The following is a 25,470-nucleotide window of genomic DNA, read 5'->3' as shown; positions in this document are numbered from 1 at the left end:
GGGAGGGGAGAGGATTTAATTAACCTTTAATTTCTCGCGCGGAATCGGATGAGCATCGTATTTCGTTACATATTTTATTGTTCGCTACATATTGTATCGTTACATATTTTTTTGTTCGTTACATTTTTTTTTATTTAAATAATGTAATAATGCTTAATGTGTTTTAAGGCTTTACGGTAGCTTCAAATAACAAAGTGATCTTATTTTAAAAATAGATCGCTCGATAACTGGCTTTTTCCTTCGATCTAATTGTGAAATAAATTGTTTACGTTGATTAAAGAGATTAATCATAATAAGATGCGAGATGAATAATTTTACAAGAATAATTGAACATTGATTAATTATGTTATCGTTATGTGTCGTTCCTTTGTGATATAATTTTGCTATCATGTATTTGATTGCTATGATGTATCGATGTAAAATATCAGAATCGGCAATGCGGCCTATAGAAATCTAACTCGTGATTTGTCGTACGAATCAGCTTGCGTTACAAATTGTAATCAGGTTACCAATCGGTACCATTAATCATAGCACAAGCGATGCAATAGAAAGCAGATTATACATATTAATTTACGTATAAAGTGCGTATATTAGCTATCCTATACATATATTGTAGAATTTATGCTATGTAATAACGCAAATAAACTAAAACTTCGCGCGCATCGAAAATAATACGCCGTTCTAAAAAGCATTAATTAATTATTATGTTTATTATCGAATATCGAAGATGTCAAACACGCGCGTATGCGGTGTAAACATATACGGTGTATTGTGCACGATATTATCGAGCAACGAGAACCGGTGATACTGTCGATGTAATTGGATCGCCACAGAGATCAGCGCATACTGCCGCGGAATGAAAATATTATGAATGGCTCATGTGGGAAACGCGATCGCCACTAAATAGGCCGACCAAGCAATGGCTCAGATTACGCGGTGCTAGGTGACGTCATCGCGATAGGATGTAACAAGAATGGTTTCTTATTTCCGCCTCTTCCTCTTGGCGGCAGTAGCAGATTTATCAGTAAATGAACTAAAGCGGTGGCTATGCAGAGCTGCAGCTATCTTAAATGACCGCTCTTTGAGTATTTATTTTCCATAACGTCGTGTAACTTGAAAGTTACATGCGTTTATCTATATCTTTTACGTTCGAATAACACTAGTCTACAAAATATATATTTTTTTGTAACTATTTTGAACAAGATAAGATGCTTTTTGGATTGATTTTTGGATGCTGAAAACGATGCTGCAAGCCAAATTTTTTCAGCACGTCAGATTTAATATGCAAAAAATAGCTTTACGACGAAGATTTTTTATGAAAAAAGTTAACGATTAAATTTCTGATCATAAATGTATTGTTCTCCCTTATAGAATATTTTTTTATTTTGATTTATCTAGTTTTTTAGCCATGTCTAAAGAATTTTAATACATAGTTTTGCTAAGATAGCAAATTGTTTTGGAAACCTGACATCGAAAAAATTTAATTGCGACATCATTTTTAGCATCCAAACATCCATAAAAAGCATCTCTGTCTCTGTCTGTTCAAAATAATCTTTTCTCCAAGCTGGTGTTCAATCGATACTCAACACTGTATTCAACGATTATGTAATTTTTTTCACAAAAAAAAAAGAGTTTAATTATAACGTTAAAATAAATGTTTTTTAACGTTATATATTCTTTTTTAATATTCGCATCTCGCTTCTGTACGATTTCAAAAACTGGAACATTTTGCCGTGGACCAATCCGCAGAGGTATTCATTCCCGTGTCCCGTGTGTCGAGATGTAACCGTTGCGAGCTCGTCGGCGTTACGACATTGTTACAAAAAAATCGTTATTCCGACCCGGAGACGGAAAAAAGTAGAGGATCGCGGAAAAGCGCATCCGGCGCGGATGAACGTCGCTCGCGGACGCTGACGCCCGCGCGTCGATATCGGTTATCGGCGTCCGCGGGCGTCGCCTGATCGATGACCCGCGCGATAGAAATGACGTTTCCCGTTGAACGTCGTTTTGTTTGCTCGCGTATCTAATTTTTTTCACGATCGCTCATCGGACACTTTCGCGAATAAAGTACCAAATTAACGATCGATTTTTAGAAAAGTTTGCATTTAACGGAATATTTTCTTTGTGACCGAATTCGGAACCCAATTTTTCTTGGAGACACGAATCCACTGTGGAGTTTTACAGGGAACAAAATAACATTTAAAAATATACTGGTAACAAATTTTTCTCATTTTTAATTAATTTTGAAGAAATACAACTTGAAGCTTTATATCTAACTGGTTATTCGACGAATTTTATTAAAATTCTTCTAAACGTACATTTAATTATAAATCCACTGGAGACTGTAGTTTAAGTAGCTTGCGCTTCTTGATAAACGTTTTCTTTATTGCCGTAATTGCAGTCTCTTGATAAATTTAATTGTGCAATTTAAATTTATCTTAACCTTTAGCCAATTTAGCGTTGAAAATGAAATTTAGGAGTGAAAAGAGAGTGTTGCAATTGTGCTGCGTATTATGTCGGAACTCGTCGTACGCGTAACCGCATTTGCTCGTGGGAAAAATTGTGCCGATGCGGACAGTCGGTGTAATCGGGTCTCTTTTGATCGCGATTCCCTAATGGACGAGTATGAGAACGAAACGCTATTTCGCATGCAAAACGCGACGACGAAAAATAGTGCGCGTGAGAAATGACCGTTGGCGCGCGGGAGAACACGCGGGATCCGCGGGATCCGCGGGATCCGCGGGATTCGCGGTGGTCATTGAATCGTCCTCTCCCGAATGGACGATCCCGCGGGATGAAACGAACACTTTGCACGCATGTTTAATGCACGAGCGTGTATAAATAACGGAATACGTTGATCGTTCATCAGCAACGAGATATTTTCACGTCTGTCAACCAATGAATTCGTGTAAACACGAAATTATGTGAACAAGAGAAGAATGAACGTTTCCTTTTTACACACCCTGATACTCATATTTCATCTAGATTCTTCCAATCTAATTTCCGTTCTTCTTCTTCTTCCGTTTGCTGAGTTGACTCAACATACATAATTGAAGTAAAATCACATTTTTTTATGCATATAAAAAGTTAATTAGTTAATTAGTAGAAAATAGGCGAGATGTATCTTTCCACAGGGTTTCCAAGTATTTTAATTATTTAAATTACTTAAGAGACCGAGATGATCTCTAACAACAAAACAGCTTTTGTAATTCGCATATCTCACGACGGAATGTCGAATACTTTTCATACACTTCTGCCAAAGTGCAGCAGTCAAATTTATACAGTAGACGATATTAGCAGGGGATACGGTCCCTCCTTTCCCTTCCCTCGCATCGATCGGAAGTAACATTATGGAGACGCAAGTTCGCTCGGCTTTCCTCTCAGCCATGCATCTTTGGCTGCAACGGCTGCTGCACTTCGTGAGGGGCTCCCAGGACGCATAAATCAAAGTCCTCCGTGGAGACTCGCCTCGGTTACGCGCCCAATCCTCTCTTCTCCTCCTCCTCTCCTCCGATCCCCCTTTTGCTCGTTCCCCACACGTTCCCAGGGCAGGATTTCTAATTCATGCTAATCCTTTTTCGCCGCTCTAATTACATTATCAATTCACGGAGGACGGACAGGAGCAACGCGGCACGGCGCTCGCGTGTGTATTTACAAGCTGCATACAGCGGTGCATACAGCGATGCATTTACATGCGCTGGCCTGTTGCACGTCTCGGTCGCGTCGGGCCCCCGCCCCGCTCCCGCGGACCCGCTTTCAGTCCCCCTGATTTACGACGATCGAATAAATTATAAGAAGCGGATGAGAGAAGTGAGCATTAGCCCCTGCACACATGGGGGTCGCGTCAGGTGCTACCCCGCTGCAGTCCGTGCAGTCTGCATGGGGGTGAAACGGTGGCGGGCAGGATGGAGCGGGGAGGGAAAGGCGGGAGAATTTTTTGGTTATCGTCGCCCCGACGCAATTGCATCCCCCGTCAAATTGAATCGTAACTCGATGGGAAAAGGGGGAGGGGTGGGGCGATACGTCTCGCGTGTCGCGCGTCAATTAACTCCGCCCACGATTACAAGCTCCAGGCCGCCGGCAATTTCGACGGAATCGATATTACTCGACTGGCGGAATGTTGGAACGGGTAACTCCTCGGACGCGACACTATGTGACGCCGACACGACGCGGCACGACACGACATCGCGTCATCCGGCATCGGCGGATTGGACATCCCCGCGGAATTTTCAACGTCGAACGGTTTACCTACGAGAGAGAGAGAGAGAGAGGGGGGAGGGAGGGAGAGAGAGAAAGTCCCGACAATTTATCCGAATGATGTACGTTTTTGCGTCATCACTGTTTCCTTCGCTTGTCTAACAAAAACTGAATGCGAAATAATGTATTTGCAAACTATACGAACAAGTCAAATTTCAGAAATGCTAATAAAAAGGAGAGAAACTTTTTAAGAATATTACGTTTTAAAAATATTTACGTTAATATACATTTCATTAGAGGTTAATTAATTATTATGATAACCAACCGTTTCGACATTTCTGTTAAAAGTTAAATATCTGCTGAAATTACGAGTTTTTCTTATCTAATCGTAAGATGTAAGAGATTAATTATGAGAAACTTTTTATTTTTCACTCCGTCGAAATGACTCGTTTAAGGAATTCGTAAAGGAGATTAATTTTGGCCTCGCCGGAAAGTTGCGCAATTGCGAGAGCGCGCAACGACATTTGATATATATACATCTTGCGCTAATCAAATCTCTCACCGAATCGACATTCAATTTAAACGCGCACATCGATCGCGGACTCGTAGCATTCGCCGCGGTCGACCTTTCGAATCCGCTGAAATTGTTCCTCGCTGTTATCCTTGTGGGTGGACGCGATGAGGTGATGGGAACGGACGAGAGAGGGAGGATAAGGAGGGAGGGAGGGAGGGAGAGAGAGAGAGAGAGAGAGAGAGAGAGAGAGAGAGAGAGAGAGAGCAGCGAAAGGAGAGAACGGAGTATAACGCGATTCTCTCCACAACAATACTTTAGCAGTGTTTCAAACGGGGCGTCATCGACGACGGGTATGTACACATACCGTGTGCGCAGTAAGGCTGTAAAGGTTTCGAGGTCTGAGACCGCATCGGGCTGACGACATCCCGCTGTTAGGTCGGCCCTTTCAAGTCGGCCGCCACGGCAGCGGGAGGTACCGGCCGCGGCGGACCTCCGATATATTATTACTTGGAATCATTAATGGTAAACTGCAATTCTCGTCTTTTTTTCCTCTCCGCGAGCCGGGAGAATGCCTGCCACGACGTGGCGCGATGCGACGACCGCACGTCGCATCCGGAATTTGTCGGAAAAATACCATCGCTCGCGATACCGTGCAAAAATACACACGACGACTTTAGAAATCAAAAAGAAAAAAATTTAATTGAATTGCACCTTGCGAAAAGGTGTGTGTTTCTCTTATTTTCCCTCATAAATCCTTTGAAAAATTAATTATTCTTTTGTGTATTATAATAAAATGCATGAAATGTATTTTTCATATTTTATTTTTGTAATTAAGTGCACTTCGTGCCGAAGGTGTGCGCGATGCATTAATGAATTGTTGAAAACAATAACGTCACGCTCCATATTCATTCTCATACGCGATGGTTGAGAAGAAATTTTAGCTTTATCATTTCCGTGAGGTAGACTGCTGTTTAAGAAAGACGTTCATGGGACGAAGCTAGTAGAGTACGAAGGAATAATGATATTGAAAATATAATGCATTTTTGATTAGGAAGGGGGGGGGGGCATTAATAATGTAAGGCGGTTCTAAAGCGGAGAAGCGCGCGCGGTGATATATAAGAAAAATTCATTTCTGCCGAAGCCAGCCGTTGTTCTCCTCGGGAAGTCGAGTAAGTAATTTCAATGGAAATTTCACGGCGTTATACTTAGCTCCTAAGAGGATAGATGACTGGAAACCGCGCAAGGAAGGATTTCCTGAGATCTCGAGACTGAAAACGCGTTGAAAGAAGTCTTGGGGACGCGATACTTCATAGAATTAGTTCTCCATTTGCGGAATTAACGTTTTTCTTATAAACAAATATGCTAATGTAATGCTAATGTTTGTATGAATCGAGAGGAAAATTTCTCCATTTCGCCAGTTCGATTTTCAATTTATATTTATATAATTTTTCTCATGAATGAGATGAAAATATATACGTAATATCTATTACAGCATAACATAAAGGGAATATTTCCTAATGGAAAAAGATGAAAGGATCTTTCTCATATTACTTCGTATTAATAATAATAACGTAATTAATATCGCATTACGGAACTTAGATATTTGTAACGAAATCTGTATGATAAAAATATAATAATTGTTGTTAACAATTTTTTGTGTCTACAAATAATTAAATACACAATTCACGATTACACAATTCTTGCTTTACCGCTTAACTACACGACGATTAATTAAAATGTATTATGAGATATAAACGTGATGTAAACGATGTACTTACACGATACATTGGTCAAACAACACGTAAAGTTGAATCGTACGCGTCCTAACAGCGGCCACATGACGCACGCGCGTCGGTCGCACATTCGCATTGGTTATGAGTGCATCAGCCGAAATGCGGCTAAAAGGGCGCATAATAATTTCATCGTCCGGCGCTGGAGTTTGCAACAACTTTTTCGAGTTAAATACCGCGAGAGGACTTCGCTCGCTCGATTTCACGCAGCGGCGACGCGTTTTACAACCCGCGAACAATCCGCGTGCAGTAAGTTCCGCAGTAGCAACCGCATAACGCATAACGCGTCAGCCGCAGCTGCGGCGGGTGCAGCGCTGGGCAAACGTAGCGAAAAAGGCACTTCGACAACGATGCGGGGTCGTGCAATAATTCTCTCATTCAACAACGAAGCCAGCTCAAATGTGTTTGTTCTGGTTGGGCTCTAATTTTCATGACGGACCGGACATTGGAACAAATTACGCGAAGTTGTGGATAGTATGTATGCGAAGTGTCATATTTGTCGCGTTATTCTGCACAGTTGCTTCCACCTAATTGAAGGGATATTTGTGGAAAATGGTGCTTTTTTAATCTTAACGTAACAAATATTTAATGTTTCAAGTATAAAAATTTTTTTGTTATTGCTTGAATATTTATACTTGAAACATTAAATATTTGTTAAAATTAAAAATATATAATAATAATAATAATAAATTTAGAAAAAAAAAATATATATATATTTATTCCGGGAAGAAAAATAACATTTAGCCAATTAACGACGCCACTGCTTCGAGAAAAGTTACAAGCTTCTCTCGATCACGCTCAAAGGATTTTGACAGGCAGCTCGAGAGCTGCACAGGCGACAGCGATCGAGAATTCTAGAGAGAGCGAGGCGATAAAGTCTGAAAGGACTCTCGGGAGAACTCCGGCGCGGACGCGAGTCCGAAGATTTACGCGAACGCAACGAGCGGCGCTGAGGAAAGAGACGGAGAGGATCTTCTCGCTTTTCGGTGTTTCGAACTTGACGAAGCGCGTCCGTCGCGGGTGAGTCGCAGTGAAACACAGTCGAAACATTCACGTATACATATACATTCCGTCTCCCTCGAAACTCACCGTTCCGTTCCCGGGGGAGGTGACGTCTTCCCGGTATTCGAGCGGTAACCGCACACATTGGAGCCCAGGCCGCGTTTAAAGGGACCGAAGACGAACTCTCTGGCGAAGAGATCTCTGTCCTGGGATACCTCTAAGTCAGCCAACTTTGAACGACTTCGCCGAATGCATCTCGAAGAAGGGCGTAAATTAGAAACGACGAGATAAAACTTTATCACGGAGCGTTCCGAAGCGCTCCGAAATAATTCAATACGATTGGTCCAACTATTTTTATAAACGATGCAAGAAAGATTAATGAACGGGACTCGTCAGGAGGACAGTCGCTTAAGGCGAATTGATACGTTTGTAGCAATAGCATTTTGATCGAAACACACGTCGCACCCGATGCTCACTTCCACCTCATCCCTGGTTAATCGAGCATGTCGATGACGCCGTATATCGATTACCTGCCGCTTACGGTGTTATCGAAACGCGCTTAATTAACGGAGAAACTGCAGCGAGAATAACGGTGTGAGTCGAGCGTTAATCGCGATGTGAGGAGCAAAAACGGGCAGTCTGAGAAATTGCCTTCGTGTTATAAATCTTTTTCTTACCTCCTCTTTCTCAGTTCTCTGCCATTTTTATCAAGAATACGTTGGCCTTACAATTTATTTTATCCTACTTTCGAGAAAATCTCTATCTCATTCGAGCGGAAAAAAAAAGTTTAAATTGAGCACGTGTTTTTAGCTGCAGTTTTTTTTTTCGCAATTAACTCATATGTACACATATTCCAGATGTAAGATTAAACTTATCTTTATTTTTTGCCATCACTGTATAACATCTTGAACATCCTCGATGTATTTATCCCTTTTCTCACTCGGATTAATTGAAGGCACACAAATTTTGTTACAGACCGATCAAAATTATTTACCGATTATTCGAGATTGTTTATTTATAGATCGATCAAAAACGTTTAGGATCGCAAGGTTTCTGGAATCGAAAGAAATGGAATTGGATTTTTTTTTTTGTTGGTTCTCTGTCAAATTCGCAGGATTAACGAAAATTTAGGGCGAAAATTTTAGCGACTTTGATTGACGACGCAAAGCCACCGCAAAACATGACGCTATTCGAAGTTGATATCGGTCTGACGTAGCGAGCGAATGGGACGTTAAATCGAGAGGAGCCTCTCGTGTGCCCTCCGTAATCCCGCCGCATCCTTGACCTCCGCCGCCATCGTTTCCACGCACGCAGTAATTTACCGCGAAACACGCGCGTCGTTACTCAGCCGTCGCTTTGTTCTCGGATTTTCTGCAAGCAGACGTATGCCCGAGATGATTTTTTTTGCTTCAAGATCCTTTACGTAATGATCGATAATGATGGCTGGACATGTGCCACCTAATGACTTCGGAAAAGGAATGCCTATGTTACTTATGCTTATACTATTATTAAATTTGTCTTTATTAATTTTTTCACGTCGTCATAGGATACTTTGAAAACATTTTCTATATAGATAGGATGATTTTAAATAAGTGCGAAAAATTTTAGGGGATAATTCTTTGTCGAAAAAATTAAAAGGAGGATCTTTTGTATAGACAATATAAATTCTTATATTTTTCTCTGAGGAATTACACTTCTTCAAAGGAGGAGGTGAAAATTATAGATTTTTTTTTCTCAAATTCTGGATAAACTAAAAAATAATGGATAAATTGAAATTTGGTGAACATTAATTTACGAATAAAAAAGATATTTATCAATTTTTTTGTTATTTTCTTCTGTATTATTATAAGAGGAGTAACTCCTTAATTTTTATTAGAACTTTTGAATGGCCGAAATGTGATTGTCTAAAAATGTGTATAGAAAACTAGATTCCTTTAAAAATTTTTTAAATATTTTTCATACAATCAATAGTAAAAATAAACCTAATTTTCATCTTCTTTTTTGGAGGAGTGTAACTCTTTAAGAAGATAAAAAAAGAAATCCCCTTAATTTTCGACCAAAAAAAAATCGATTGCTTCATGATATTTAAAGTATTATTAACATAACGTTGTAACAATTCAAATTTAAAGTATGTCAATATAATATCGGTATAAGAAACTAATTAAAATCTAAATTAACGTGTCGATACGTCTCGCGGTGTATCTGTACGTGTAAAGATGGGAGAAAGATGAAATCTAAGTTCTGATAAAACTAGGTTCAGGCTTATTTAAATGGAGATAATGATTGCTATAATATCCAAGGAGAAGAACGAAGAATGAGAGGAAGAAAAGAAGACAGCGAGAGGGGGCAGCGACAAGGGAACAGCTTGCACGAGCAAGAGACAAGGGGGGAGCGGTGTAATAACTCTGTCCGTGAAAGCCTCGTCGTGAGTTCATTAGTTCCGTACCGACGCGCCACAATGCTGGTTTAGTCCGCGGTTAGGACTTTCCTCGGAAATGCTGCGGCGCCGGCAAATTCAGCGAATTTACTCGCGGATTCCGTGTCGAAGCATTTACATCACACTAAAATATTAGATTATACATCCTTTCCCCGTCAAGTGTGCTCGTAAACTGAATTTATCTCAGTCAGCTTTAAAAATAAAAGATTGTTTTACTTCACACTCGCGCGCATAAGTGGAATTTATTTCACTGCTATGATACTTGAGATTAATTTTCCTCGGTATTATGAAAAATAATATAAAATTTAGTCTAGGATTCTTAAATCTCACAAAAGGCAAAACTCTAAAAAGTAAATGCATACCTTGAAAGAGATGCGTCGCTTCACAAGGAAAAAGCGGACATAATATTTTTCCAATGAAATTAAATGAAAATATCAAAAATTAAATTTTTAAAAATACATGACTCAAATCATATCATTGCCCGACGGAATGCATTAAAAATGCTAAAAATTTCAAGCTTCCGTGATTAAATATTTTCATATTTTAGATAAAAATCCAAGATACAGAATACTTCGTAAAGAGAAAAGGATAAAATATATTTTATCTTAAATTCCTTTCAGCCAAGGAATAATCTGAATGCGAAATCTGTTTGAAGTGAAAATCTCCGCGTGTAGACTAACATATAAACTGCAAAAACGCAGTCACGCGAATAGATTAAATATCGCAACGGCGATAATCCCATCAGTAAACAACGCATCCCTATCCTCCAGGATTTTCGCATATGCCGAGATTTTGCCGGAAGCGGAAGCCAATGTGGATGCGACTGCAACAGACGAGGCTGTGTGCACGAGAGGCTCGACCGCGCGCACATAATCTCTACATTCGATCCGCTACTCGTCGCGAATTGCAGCTGCATCGCGACGTGCAGTTGCATGCGAATTATCGCGAGTCGCGTAACGCTTGTAAGGCTTGGCCGAGAGTTCGATTCAAAAAGGACGCGTCTTGCTTTCTGTTACAGAGAGGTACGACACCGCATACGCTTGCGAGGGCAAGACGTTGGAAATCGAGTGCGGTGAGGGGAAGCTGATTCACCTGATACGGGCGAATTATGGCAGGTTCTCCATTACGATATGTAATGAGCACGGGAACACCGAGTGGAGCGTCAACTGCATGTCGCCCAAATCGTTCCGCGTGCTGAACAACGAGTAAGTAATCGCACGTGCCGTGTCTGTACGTATTCTTTTTTGCGAATGACTTTATTCGATTTGCCTTGAACACTTCGTCCCTTTGATCTCCGTTTCCCCTTGGAAATGCCGCGAGCAGAGTTGAATAGTTTTGCGGATGATAGATATGCACGTTCTATCGAAAAATGACGAAGTTATTAGAGAGATGTGCAATATCAAAGATTAGAAGATTTTGAATATAAAGATATGTGTATTAATGATCTAGTTATTAAGGTCAAGTTTTTAATAAAAGGCGAATGTTAATTTATATTTATTATAGAATAATTTATATAGAATAAATTATCTAATATCTCACGCTCTATGTATTTTTTTTATCGAGAATAACTTTTCCATTATTTTATTTGTATTTTTATATATCTATTTTAACATTGGCAATGTCTCAGTTATATTTTTACGATCAGAAAAATTACATTTAATACAAAATTTGATAAAAAGTATTATTTATTCGCATGTGATATAATAGAGAAATTGTTGCAAATAATTATTGGGAAATTAATTAATTTTCTCTCGGACAAATGCAATTTTTAATGAATGTTCAACGAAGCAGAAACTAACCTTTACATTCTTACAATCGCGAAAATTACTAAAGAAGATAATTATCAGGAATTCTTGCTGAAGCAACGAGCCATATCGTCGATTGACCTCAATTATTTTTTAATGAAGTATAGAACTATGCATTACGGAAAGAAAAAGATCGGCAAATATTTTGCAGTCATACTAAAGAAATTATCTTTAAAAAGATGTAAAATGTTTTATCGACTTTACCTTACCTTACATAGTATGATCAAGATTGTATTGATTTTTTGAAATAATCATATTTTCTATTAAAGTAATGTTCAACTTTGCTCGAGAAACATCAGCCGATCCCTCGCCAGTATTAAAAGGGATGAAAAACAATGGACAATATATAATATTTAATTAAAAGTGATGTCGAATATAACGAAAAGTAGATCAGACTTGTCACTTTGACAGTTATTTCACGATTTGTTTCTCGTATAGATTCGCTAAAAGTTCTATAAAATTTTAATGTAACATGGCACTCTCTGCCATTAATGAAAACATGCAATTTCATTTCATTCACTAAAAATAAATTTTATATATATATATATATATTTAAGCTACAAGAATTAATTAATAAAGTAATTATGGGTATATCGATAAAAAAATAATGAATTTTTAATATATATTTATTTTTAAGTATATATTACATCTAATTACATTACAGACGAGACTTAATTAAATATTGTTTTTAAGTATTGTTCATTGATTTGTTCCTTGTTCAACGGATTATTCTCGCGAAGGGATCGTTCCTTTCTATCCTTCGTTCCTTAGCTTTCCTCCTTCAAATCAACAAAATGGAGCATACATTAAAAGACGGGAGCAAAAAAAAAAATGAAAAGTCAAGTGAGGGAACCGAGGTCGGAGGCAAACCGCTTCACATGGTCGAGCGAACTGGCCAATTGCTGGACCATTGAAGGGCACGTCTCGCGATGGATCGACTAGGAAGAGTCGCAATATCAGCGATAGCTTCGCTATCACGATCCACGCGAGAATCCGCTTCGTGTCCCTCGCTGCTGCGATCGTGAAAAACATGGTATATTCATCGGTTCTGAAGATCGGTCACTTTCGCGTTAGGAAAAAAAAAATGTGAAATGTGAAAATGAATTCACCATTGTAATAGAAAGTAAAAATGAAATAATTCACTGACAATTCTGGTGATCGATCTCCATAGTGTTCACATTCTGTAGTAGTCACATTCTGAGAGGCGTAACTAGGAAAATGGGAATGAGGTGTCACAGATGGATGAAAATTTTTCAACATTGCATAATATGTGCATGTGTTTAGGATTAGGATATTTTTATTAGTATGTTCGTAATAAATATATTTCTAGGATAAAATGATGAGTAAATATACATATTCACCTAGTTACGCTACTATTCATTCTCGAAATTCTCTCTGTTTTTTGGATCACAATAAATCCGCAATTGTTCCACGGAATAACATATTGATTGACGTGATTATTATAAAATGTAATTGTATTTATAGTTATGAGTTGAATGTTATCTGGTATTTCATATATTTGTTCGTAATTATATTTATAAATATATTTGTAAATATATTTGAATTGCTTCTCATATAGAAACATATATTGTGTTTCAAATATATTGAAGATTTAATACTGAATCTAATTTAATTAAATTCGAATCTATTCTTCCGTGGAGTAGTTGTTATCTAGATAGCCCAGATAACTATTCTTATACACATCAAAAAATACAATTCAGACTCCTGCTGTTTTGATTTATTATCATTATTGAAAGTCCGTATTCACAATAAAACGTTTCTGATTTATTTATTTCATAATTATCCGGAATGTACATTTTTTAAACAAGAAAAAAATAGCTATATTCGATGTGAAATATGTAATGAAAAGAATGATTATAGATCATTTATTATTTAATAAAAAATGATATCCAGGTGAAGCATTAATCGAAAATTTGTTTCATAATTCATAAAATAGAAAGAAAAAGAGATTGATTTTTTAGTAAATTTTATATTAAATTTCTTCAATTTTAATAGATTAAACAGATATAATCATAAATCTTCATTAATATTGAAAGATTAAAAATATTTCCGACATTAATTATTAGCAATTAATTTGTATATTTTTCAATAGTGAGCGGCTATTCATTATATCTATAATATCGTTGGATAAAAAATATCTAAATTATATTAATTTATTAAGTATTTATTGATTTTTTAATATAATTTATATAAAATAAAACCAATATTTGGATAAGAAAATAATTTGATATTTTTAAATTTTTAAATTTTTTAATATTAAATTAATATTAAATACTAAATATATATATATATATATATATATATATATAAATATATATTAAATACTAAATATATTAAATACTAAATATATATACTAAAAAACAAAAATTATTTCATTTAAATTGCAATTTGTAAGAGGAAATTAGCAACCACATAATATTTCAAAAAATTTAATTTGTTAATATTAAAACGAAAAATTACTTCTCTTGTCATTATTCTAAGATTGGAATTTTTATTAATAGAATTTCCGTCTTTTTTCTTTTATCTCTTTTTTTCGTGTCATAAATATCTTTTTCTTTCTACGTAGAAATACAGTAGAAATATACTGGAGAAAACGGATTATACAATCCACACAACATATTTTTCTCGTTGATTAATGATAACAGCAATGAAAAATTTGTAATATTCATATCCAATTTGCAAGAGAGATGATATTTCTCGATGCTCATTTGTCAGAAAGAAATAATTCGCTTTTCGGAAAATTTTAATTTTTATGCAGAATTATTCCTCTTTCTCTCGGTGCATTGATATTGAGATAAATTATTATTGTATTCGAGAGATGCGCGATTTAATCTTAAAATTGTTAAAATGGTTGCTACACTCGATCAATGCTTTTACCTCTGCATTACATTAGTATTCAAAACCTCTCACAGAATCATTTGAGAATCAGCGTTTATTTTATCGGCGAATATTTAAAATTATTGAGAATATTTTTAACTCGGTCATTTCAATTTTCTCTTGATACATTAACGTTATTAAGGGGAGTGATAATTGTAGAATTATGTATTTTGTCAAAATTTTATTAAAAATATTATTCTAGATAATATCTTTCAGTCAAGTTTTTATTAAATCTTAAAGTTTTAAATAATAAAATTTAAATGATTGTTAAATTTTGTAATAGTCCTTTAATGTTATCTAACATTGAAATATAAATTACAATAGATACGTATAACATATAGTTGATTTTATAGTTAACTTATTATTTATTGCAATATCGTATTCCGCAATTGTCGCAAAATTTATTAATCAAAATTAAATTATTTATGGATGAAGAGCTAATTTGACAATCTGATTGGATGTACTAGAGCAAACTTATAACCGGAAAATGATTTCGTTTACGTTGCTTCGTTTGTTTCGTTTTTTATTTTATATTTAGTTGTTATTTGCGGCGCTTTTCTTAATGCAGGATGTCTGAAATGGTTTTTCTGCGTAAGCATGTTAGTTCGCATGTATATATTTGGTGAGGCAAGACGCTTGGGTTATCTGGTATCCCTTAAAATCCTTTTAACACCCTCAGTAAGCGACCTCGCGGTGGATAATCGTATTAACACATTGTAAGCCGTTTCTAGTAATTGTTGGAGTTGGCAATTGTCATAAAAATAATACGCAACGTTTACGGATAGGACATGTATCCCATTTAGAACGTGTAACTAATAAAACGGCTTATAGCGTGTTAATCGTAATATTTTATATGTATAATATACATATTTGTTTTACATATTTGACTAGAAAAGGAATTATTGGTTTAAGGTTTAAACAAAATGGAGCAAGCATATTAATTTAATAGCAAACAGCTACGTAGAACAAATTAATACAATTATAATAAATTACATTATAATAAATTGTTATAACAAATTGCTTAATTTATTTAATTATTATTACATTAATTATTTTATGTCTAATTATATTCCTTCCCGTAATTTACGATTCTTCTTTTCCTGCTGGAGCATCGAGATTTAATTAATATCTTAATATAATTGATTATACAAATTTAGAACATTTGAAAGCTTCTCATTTAATTCTTAAACTCTTAAGGTAATTTTAAGCTATAAGAATAATAAGAGATTTATTGTCAATGCAAATTAATTATTGCTACCGTTTCTGGCTTCTCTATAAAATTACCAAGCTAATATATTTCTAATTTTTTATATATTTACGGTTCATCTGAAGAGTTTGAATCAAAGACATGATACATATTTTCAGTCTTTAATTTTTTTAAATTAATTTATACATATTCCAGATGTAAAATTAAATTCGCATTTATTAATCTTTTTTATTAATTACATTATAAATATTGGAGATATATTAAAATACTTGATAATATTCAATCGAATCTCTTATTTGTTTTTTATGAAGCTTCCAAGTATAGATTTTCCTATCATAAATATCATTAAAATTTATGATTATAATATAAATATATCTTAAAACTGTCACAAATATGTTCAAAATAATTGATTTTTAACAAATAATATTATTATAGTAATTTTTAATTTCCTACAGTCGGCTAATCTTCCTCTATCTCTTTCTCTATCTCTTTCTCCAACTTCTTATAACAGAATAATCTTGCTACCAAACTGCAAATAAACAATCGCTCGCGGATGCATTACGTATAACCAGGTCGAGGGATGTCACAGAGTGCATCCTACACTTGAGACAGTGCTACATCAGGCCGGGCTAGGATAATTTCTGCGTGTCGTGCCTGCGAATAATCGAGCGCGTGGCGGGAGGGCCGGCCAAAATCATTTGGGAATTCCGTTTAATCGCACCGCCAGCGAAACCAATTGCGGATTAACCGTCTGTCGATTGCAACCAGGACAAAGCGAAGGGGTAGAGGGGCAAAGTGTCGGCGTAAAGGCCGCGATGGGTGGGTACAAGGGGGTGGATTCGCGTCCGAGATTACGATTTAAGTGAAATTGGTGGATAACAAAGGGGAGGGGGGATAACGAGGGGGATTTTGGCGCAACGATTAATGAAATTGGATACCGAAATGCTGCCGCGAAATTCGCTTCGTCGCGATTTAGCGCGATAAACGCATTTGTTCTATGTCACATATATAAGAACATTTGCTAAACAAAATTATAAGAGAAATCGAACCTTGAACGTGCTACTTTCGAAATTCGAATTATGTCCAATAAAATATCAATTTAATAAAAGTAGTAAGCTAAAAATGAAACTGATTGTGATATTTGCGATCTGAAATTTTTACATCGAAAGAAAATACATTAAAAAAAAATTAAAATTAGAAAATTTTTAATTATTTGATTATGAGTCTGAAACTATATTTCCCTTATAATTTTATTTATATTGATATTTTATATTGTTGTATTAATGATTATTTGATTATTATTATTTTATTTATCGAGCTCTTATCTGATTATTTTTACTCTTTTTTTTTTTAATCAAAAAAAATCACTAAAAAGTACTATCTATAATCTCTTGTAAATTTTTTTCGAGATTATCTTTTTCCTTTTTTCTTCATTGCACTGCGAGACAGTGTATTATGTCGTACATCACATTGCTCCAAGTGTGGCATCTCGATTTCTCGCGTCAAATTTATGGAGAACTATGATTAATACTGATAATAAAGCTTATTTAGTTGTCTCATGCGATACGTGACGACGTAATCAATCCGACACACAGATATGGAACAATTTTACGATTCATCATTGTACGACTCATGAAAACATTTTCTTACGAGTGATCATGAAAAATTATAACCGTAGCAGAAGAGAGATGTTTTCTGGAAGAATATTTTTACAACGTTATAAATATTTCAAGAATATTTTTATCTAAATATATTATAAATTATTAATATTATAAATTATAAATTTTAATATATTACACGGTTTATTATTTGGATAATTTCCTAATTTACATTTCCAAAATTATTTTGTATATTTTACGTTTCCACTTATAATCGAATGTTAAATTTAAACATAATTAATTTGGTATTTGGTATTGTTTGATCAATCTTCTTCAGTTTCCTATATCACGGTTTCCTTGGCCCTTCCAGGATTAAGCGAACCAAATCGAAGGGGAAACAATAATTATACCGACGCGAAGTATCGTCGCGGACTACTTGTTTGTCGGTACGAAACTTTTGTCCCGCCTGATAAATAAGTTTTTGTCCGCCGTGCGGAATGGAGCGGCTAACTGCTAATGAAATGATCGCGCCGACGAAAGTTTGGAGTTCGTGTTTATCCTTCATCTTTCAGTGAGAATTTCTTTGTAATGGAGGACTGTCCTCCCCTGTCGTCGTTCTGGAAAACTTTTCTCTCGTCGGCGGATATCCCACTTGGGGCGATAATCAGTGTCGGGAACGACGAGACTGGGACGAATTAATTCGCGCGAATAGAACGATTCAAACGTTCTTTATTCTAATAATATATCGGTCGCGACTGTTTGCTATAAATGAAAAATACCGCATCGATCAATATTCTTTTCCATCCATTTAAATTATAATGAACACAGCAGAAAAGAGTGAAGAATCAATTAATTAACTGCCCAAATTAAATTCTCATAATTGCGAATGTTATCAGTAATTCATGATTTAACTTTATTGGTCGAAATTTCTGCCGGTGGCGTTACTCACGGAATAGTTTGGCTGTAAATTATTGTTGCGTTGATTGGAAGACAGCCAGGACAGCAATTATTTTTTGCAAGAGATAACTCTTCTCAAATCACGACGTTAATCCGCTAATGGCGTTGCGGTTTTCGAGGGAAATTTTATCGCCCGCAATGGTTTTGTTGCAATTGTTACGTTGATTGGAAGATGCGTCGGAATGGAAATCGCTTTTTGTCGGATAATCTTTCAGATCGATTTGTTCATGGTTTTTCATAATGTTGCGCGATGCGTAAGAATTTATTATAAATCGTTGGACAATCTAAAATATTAATTTCGATTTTACGTTCTGTTTTTGTTCATAGAGTCCGGAGTTTAATCTTGTAAATTTTGTCGTTGTTAGACCTGCTACTTCTTGTTTCATACTTTTTGATATTAACATTTTGATAATTTAACCGAGATACTTATTGATTGAATTAAAAATTATTTTTTGTAAAACATTCTCCGCCTTTTCGATGATCCAATCAATTTTTTTTACTTTTTTCTATCCGCCCAATCTCAACCATTCTTGTGATTGTATCGAACGTAATTTAATTGCAATCACACAAATTCTATAATCATATTATACAGAATTAACTCTCTCGCAATCTCATTTAATGGAAGATATAGTTATACCTTATCGATAAAGCTCTTGTTGTTTCCCTTCGCTTTCACATTTTCTCCACGACGACTAGATATGTGTTGTCTACAGCTTATCAATCCAAATAATTATATTTAAAAAAATCGATAAATTAACAAATAAATAACAAAACTATTCACAAAAATTTTTTATATTATTATTTACAAAATTTTTAATAAATTTTTAATAAATACGTTTTTTAATAATAATTTTTAAATATGTTGTAATTTTATTTTTTACTGGTTTCAAATAATTTAAATACACTCATAAAAATTAAATACACTTGTTTAAAAATGTTACAATTTTTACATGCAATTTTATTGAAAAATAATAATATAATAAATAATATAATAATATAATAAAAAATTTCTTTTAAATTTAAATTTATAATGTATGTATATCATATGCCAAATTGTCTAAATAAAAGATTGTAACTTTTCATTTTTAATTTTTTTCCAATATTGGATTTTATCGAAACTTCTATCAATTTTTACAGAAATAGTCGCAAGACTGTACTTAATCTTAACTAAAGTTAACTACAATCTCATAAAATTTTTCGATAATTGCAGATTAGATAAGAAAATTAGTCAGTTTATCATTTAACAGAATTTGTGTCTCAGAGAAACAAAGTTATCACTATTTCTTTCTCAGTGTTCCGCAGTTCCTATCTTCTTATTGATTCAAAATTTTCTTTGTTAATTTTTTCTGACCTTTCCTGTCAAACGATTTTTTTATATTTCTTCGCTTTACCTTTAACTGCAATTAAGATTGGTGTGACAATAATATAATAAAATTTGAGTAAAATTTGATTTTAGAAAATGTTAATATGTACCCAGAGGTTAATGTACCTTGATTTCATTGATTTTTTTAAATATTAATTATTTAAAAACTAACACATTAAATAATATATATGAATATTTTCTTAAGTCGAAATTTTATATACAATCTGCACGAAGTATACCATAAATTCTATCAGTAGGGATTAATTCAAATGCGAATTACAATCGCATTGACGGCAAAGTTTTCCGTGTTTTGTTACTCACGTACGTCTTTTTCTTTCGCCTTAATTTTACGAACGGCCTCTTCGTTAACGACCAAGTCCTCTTCTTATCCCATTCACTGTTTCCAACTTAAAATCCCCACCCTCTTTAATGTATCTTTTCGCGAGTTTTCACAATATATCTCGCCTCTTCTCGTTACCGCCTGCTTTGGCGTAGAAGGCAGCGCAATAAATATCGCTATCCCTGGTATCTCTCGTATTTCTAAAGACGCCAAAAGTATCTCTTGAAAAACTTTCGCAGTAACAAACGACGGATGAACTGACTGAAAGTTCCTATATTGTTTTTTTTTTTGCAAAAAGATCCGGAATTTTTGAATAATTATTAATTTTTTAAACGGCTCCATTTTAAGTTAAAATTAAAATTATTATCGATAGTACTTAGACACTTTTAACATCATTACAATTTTCAATAAACCAATATCGTAAGTACAAATATGAAATCTCCAAGTTCTAAAATAATTATATGATATTAGTTCAATTGAAGCTCGAAACTTCATAAGAAAATATTTAAAAAGATTGTAGCCTATTAGCCCCCTTACTTAAGATGTGCATCTCGCAAAAAAATTGGCTTCATCAACCTGCCGTTTGTCACTGCAAACGCGGAAAGGTTCTTTCGTAGTAGTTTCGAAATAAAAGAGATATCTCATGCGGCATTTTACTCTGGCCCCATATATATTTATAACATACATGCGTAATTGCACGTACACGAGCGCGCGCCCACACACACACACCACACACACACACACACACACACACACACACACACACACACACACACACACACACACACACACACGCTCACGCTCACGCCCGTGTACCTGCCCACGCCCCCAAGTTCTCTCGACAAAACTCGTTTAATCTCTGGGCGGATTAAGAGAAAGAGACGTTGCAATGGCGGAAAGGGGAGAAGGAGGAAGAAAGAGCTCCCGGTTAGGTATTTAAAAGTATTCCAATCACGAATACGCGGAAGAAGTCTGACGAATATTTCAACCGTCGTCGTGCTGCGAACGGATTGGTAGCTCATAGGAATCAGAACAGAAATGAGGTGGTGAGGAGAGAGAGAGAGAGAGAGAGAGAGAGAGAGAGAGAGAGAGAGAGAGAGAGAGAGAGAGAGAGAGAGAGAGAGAGAGAGAGAGAGAGAGAGAGAGAGAGAGAGAGAGAGAGAGAGAGGAGGGGAGAGAGGGGAAGAAGAGAAGAAATGAAGAACAATGTTTTCTTTTAATTTTTTATCGTTAAGCGTTTCGCCACGGTACGTTGATACAATGTTTATACAAGGTGTTCAGAGACAACACCGATGAAGTTTGAGCGAGGTTGAAAGTGATAATGGATGGACCCAGATGAGATAAGTATAGTACTTGCATTTAATGTGCAAGTAAACATCTTTGAAATTGTGATCATACTCGACGATATACGATATGAAGATAAATTTGATATTCTTGCTCCATCTTGTTCTACTATACTATAGTTCGAACCCATGCATGCCATCAGTATAGTAATATTTTAACATAGCCATTCATTTCGAAAAAGAGTGGTACTAGTCACATTTTGGAATTTCTTCAACATCAGCATAATGCTTTAAAATATGGAATTAGGATCAATAGAATTAACTGTAAATTACAAAAACGATCATTCAATAAATGTTTTCACACCTATATCTTTGTTTTTCTTCGTAGTGTTAATGTTTAATGTCTTTCAGTGTTGCCATAGCTGCTAAACTAACAAAAATAAGTGTGATAATTGCATTATTCATTGTGTCGACTCCACCTAAGTTATTTTCTTCTTTAACTGTGTCAATCTGAAATGTGAAAGTTTCTGTTTTCCAAAGTCTGACTCATATCACGTTTTATAATGAACGCTTCACTTGGTGCAGCCACGCACGTGCAATTTGTGCAAGCTATTGTACCGATTCCGTCGGCCAGTTGGCGGATTCTGTGCAATACGCATCTTATCGCATCGTGATAAAATTATTAATAACTATTGTTTTAGATACTGCAGGCCTTGATTCAAATTTACGATCGTGGCTGTACTTGTGTGTTAAAAGAGAAATCTTGACACGACTCGCACCTGAAAAATTATTTCAAGTTATTACATCTATATTTTTAAAAATTCTTCAAATTATTATTATCGATTAAAACGAGAAAACGATCCTATAAACGTTGGCGGTATTGTATACAATTTCACGAATTTCGTAAAATTGTTTAAACTGTTTTGTTTGCCTTAAATAAATTTGGGATTTTATCTTTGTAATTTTGTATCGAGATTTCTCTGCGCACGGCTACTGTTATGTAGGTACACGTACAAGCTTTGTCTTATTTAAAAAAATATACGTATATATATGTGTATATATAAGACAGAACAACGTGTGCTGCCATGGATCCTTCCTTTTTCTTTTGCCGCCCGGAATGCCAAGGAGAGATGCTCCTGTGTTGTGTCTTTCCGCCCTTCTTTTTGGCTACCCGTTGTGTAAACCCGCACAGAATCTCGTCTACTGAAGGAATTATCCTGCGGGAAATTCCTAATAGGGAAAGAGGCTTTTTCGTCGGCATTCGTCCGCTTTTATGTTCACGATCACTATCAATCTTAAATAACATGATAGATTGTTATAATCATAAAAGAGGATATTAAATCTTTGTGATGCATTTTCATTCGTATGTGTTTCTCATTCTTACTTAAAATAATAAAGCAAATATATTAGAAGAAGCTTTTATTAAAAATTCATTATTAATTTAAATATTCATAGTAAAATATTTATATTTGTTTTTTGTAAATTCGATAATATCTATTTTTTTATTTAAAATGAAGGGAATCTTTAAGAAATATATTTTAAATTGTGTATATTAATTATTATTATATCAGATATATATCAATCAGTTGTTATTAGTTGTGAAACAGCGTATTCCTGACCGGTCGCGCTTTTGTCGATAAACGAAAATCTCTCGGCGAGTTTAGAATCGATCCTTTTGTCGAAAAGTAAATTTAAATATCACCTATAGTTTAAGCATTTTTTTAACTATATACGAGATATCGTCAGGACACAACGCGCTTTGGAAATTGCGATGAAAATCGCTATGATCTTCATCCGCTTGACCGTGACATCGATCGTCGAGCTTTGTGCTACGGAATAGAGCTATCTACGAGCTAAAATATCGACGCGCACGAGAACGTTAAACACGAAAAACACTAAAAATCGGTGAGCAGAGATGAGTTGGGCGGACGATCACGTTTCGATTTATCCTGGCGCGAGCGAACGAAACGCGCATACTCGTACGCTTAAACGCTGAAAACACCGAAAATCGCTAGACAGCCCGGCGACGAAATCGCGCCCGGGCGCTTCGATTTATCGAAGCGTAAATGAACGAAGCCGTGCCCGCTCGCTTGCTCGCTCGTTGGTTCGTTCAACGAAATATACCAGTGTACGCATACGAGGAATACACCCTCGCGGACAACGCAAAACCGATTAATTTCCAATTTCAGCAGGCGCGCATCGCCGATCGTGTTTGTGCCCCGCTCGGTCGCCACTCTCGCCCTCTTCCAACTCACCCCTTTTCCGCGCTCGTAGACCTGACGATTATCTTCAAAATAAAACTTACCTGCAATTTTTTTCCAATAGAGACGAAAGATAGAGATAGAGATATGTATGAGATCAACATAAAAAATATTATACAGAGAATAAATATGAGACGATATGCGATAAAATTAAATTATATTAAACGGGGATTATATTTCGATACTTTATCAATTTTAAATTAAAGATCGAATGCCGGATTTCTCGTGTTGATTTCTCTTGTAAGCGATCGAGAGTATCAAAATCGTCGAGAGCAAATCCAAGACAATTGTGATCAATGTCGCGGGAAGAAAGAACGTGTGGAACACAAGTGTGGAAGTGTTACATAATTTAATTGCGCGATTTCGATCGTCATCTCACGTCATGATTCGGCGCAACAATTCGCGAAAAATTGATACCAGACATCCAGTATCTCCGGTGTCTCGAACGACGGTATCGACGCCGTCACTCAACTTGACTCGCGGTCGCGAGTCTCTACGGCGTTTCTATGCGTCACAGCCTCCCCTCCTCCCCCGATCCCTTTCTCTTCTTTTTGTTTCTTCCGACGTTCGCTCCTCGCGCTCTATATCACCCTCGCTCTCTTGTTTTTTACACGTCCGCTCGTTACACGCGCCGTCGTCGAGTTTCAGCGGCACGTCCTTTCGAAATCCGCGCCGGTGACGCAGAGGTTTCGCTGGCACAAAGACATTCCTACGACGATTAAAAAGTCACTCGACTCGGTCGCCCTCCTTCTCGCGCGTCTGCCCTGAAACGGAAAACTCTTCGGCTTCCCTTTTTCGCCCGATACCTACTACCGTACGGTAGGCGTCGCGTCGGGGCTCGCGTTACCGTGCGAGATCGCGTTCCTTCGTTCGTGCTGCACGTGGATCCGGCGATTAACAGCTGGATTTTATCGATTAGGGAATTTAACTCTCTCTCGGAAAATATTCTCCCCCCCCCCCTCCCCGTCTTCTAATCGTACGGAATTTTTATGTTACGTGTTCAAATGCAAAGCGTTCATATTCCAAATGTCTCATCGGCGAAATTTGTAATCTATTTTATATATCTTTTTTTTTTCTTTTTTTTTTCAATCTTCAAAACTCGATTTACATTTTTATTCAAAGTACAAAGACGGGGAAGATATGAATTTTCTTCTTTTTCTATAAATATATTGCAAGGAGCATATGGGACTCGTTAATTCTTTTGCAAATAAAAACTTTTCTTGCACAACGCAAGAATAAATTTATAATACAACTAAATACAACGTAAGGAATACGACTGTCTTTGGCTCGTGCAGATCTGCCGATTTGCTCTCTCTCGCGAGATCGCGACGTGACGAAACTTTTTACGGGCGAGTTATGTTCGTCACGTATCCGCGATACCGGAAATGTCGTTTTAGGAGTGTTCTAATGGCGCAGTTTCGGGCCACAGTTTAGTCCACGTGCGATGCACACGATTGTAGTTTACGGAGCTTTCCCCACCGGGGTGTTTCGTGGCTCGCTTACGAGGGGGAGGGAGGGGGACGACAAGTTTCTTACCGGTGGTGCACGAAGTACGAAGCGACTCGCATCCCGCAAGATGCACGTAGATATACAATGCAGCATAGTTTGCGAACACGCGCCTCGTTAAATCGCGGGGATTACCGACGACACGCGGAGTGCTTTTAAGCTCCGCTTACGCGACCGAGCGCTTTTACTCCGTGGATTATATGCACGATTAACCCGTTCGTTGCCATTGGATACATATATGCGTTCAAGTAGGTTTCAAAGTTTTTGCGACGACAACAACAAAGAGAAATCTAATTTCCGTAAACGCCGAAT

General features: G+C 36.2%; 1 protein-coding gene across 1 annotated transcript in view; it reads left to right on the top strand.

Annotated features, from left to right (window-relative positions):
- LOC105425791 (latrophilin Cirl) overlaps positions 1-25,470 on the top strand; it is a 305,513-nt gene that overhangs the window by 246,883 nt on the left and 33,160 nt on the right. Inside the window, 1 exon segment of the mRNA XM_011636718.3 lies at positions 10,959-11,145. Within this exon segment, the coding sequence (XP_011635020.2) occupies positions 10,959-11,145 (187 nt within the window).

Source organism: Pogonomyrmex barbatus, unplaced genomic scaffold (assembly GCF_055798465.1).
Source record: "Pogonomyrmex barbatus isolate J1 unplaced genomic scaffold, ASM5579846v1 scaffold16, whole genome shotgun sequence".
Taxonomy (NCBI): domain Eukaryota; kingdom Metazoa; phylum Arthropoda; class Insecta; order Hymenoptera; family Formicidae; genus Pogonomyrmex; species Pogonomyrmex barbatus.
This window is presented reverse-complemented; position numbering and strand designations above follow the sequence as displayed.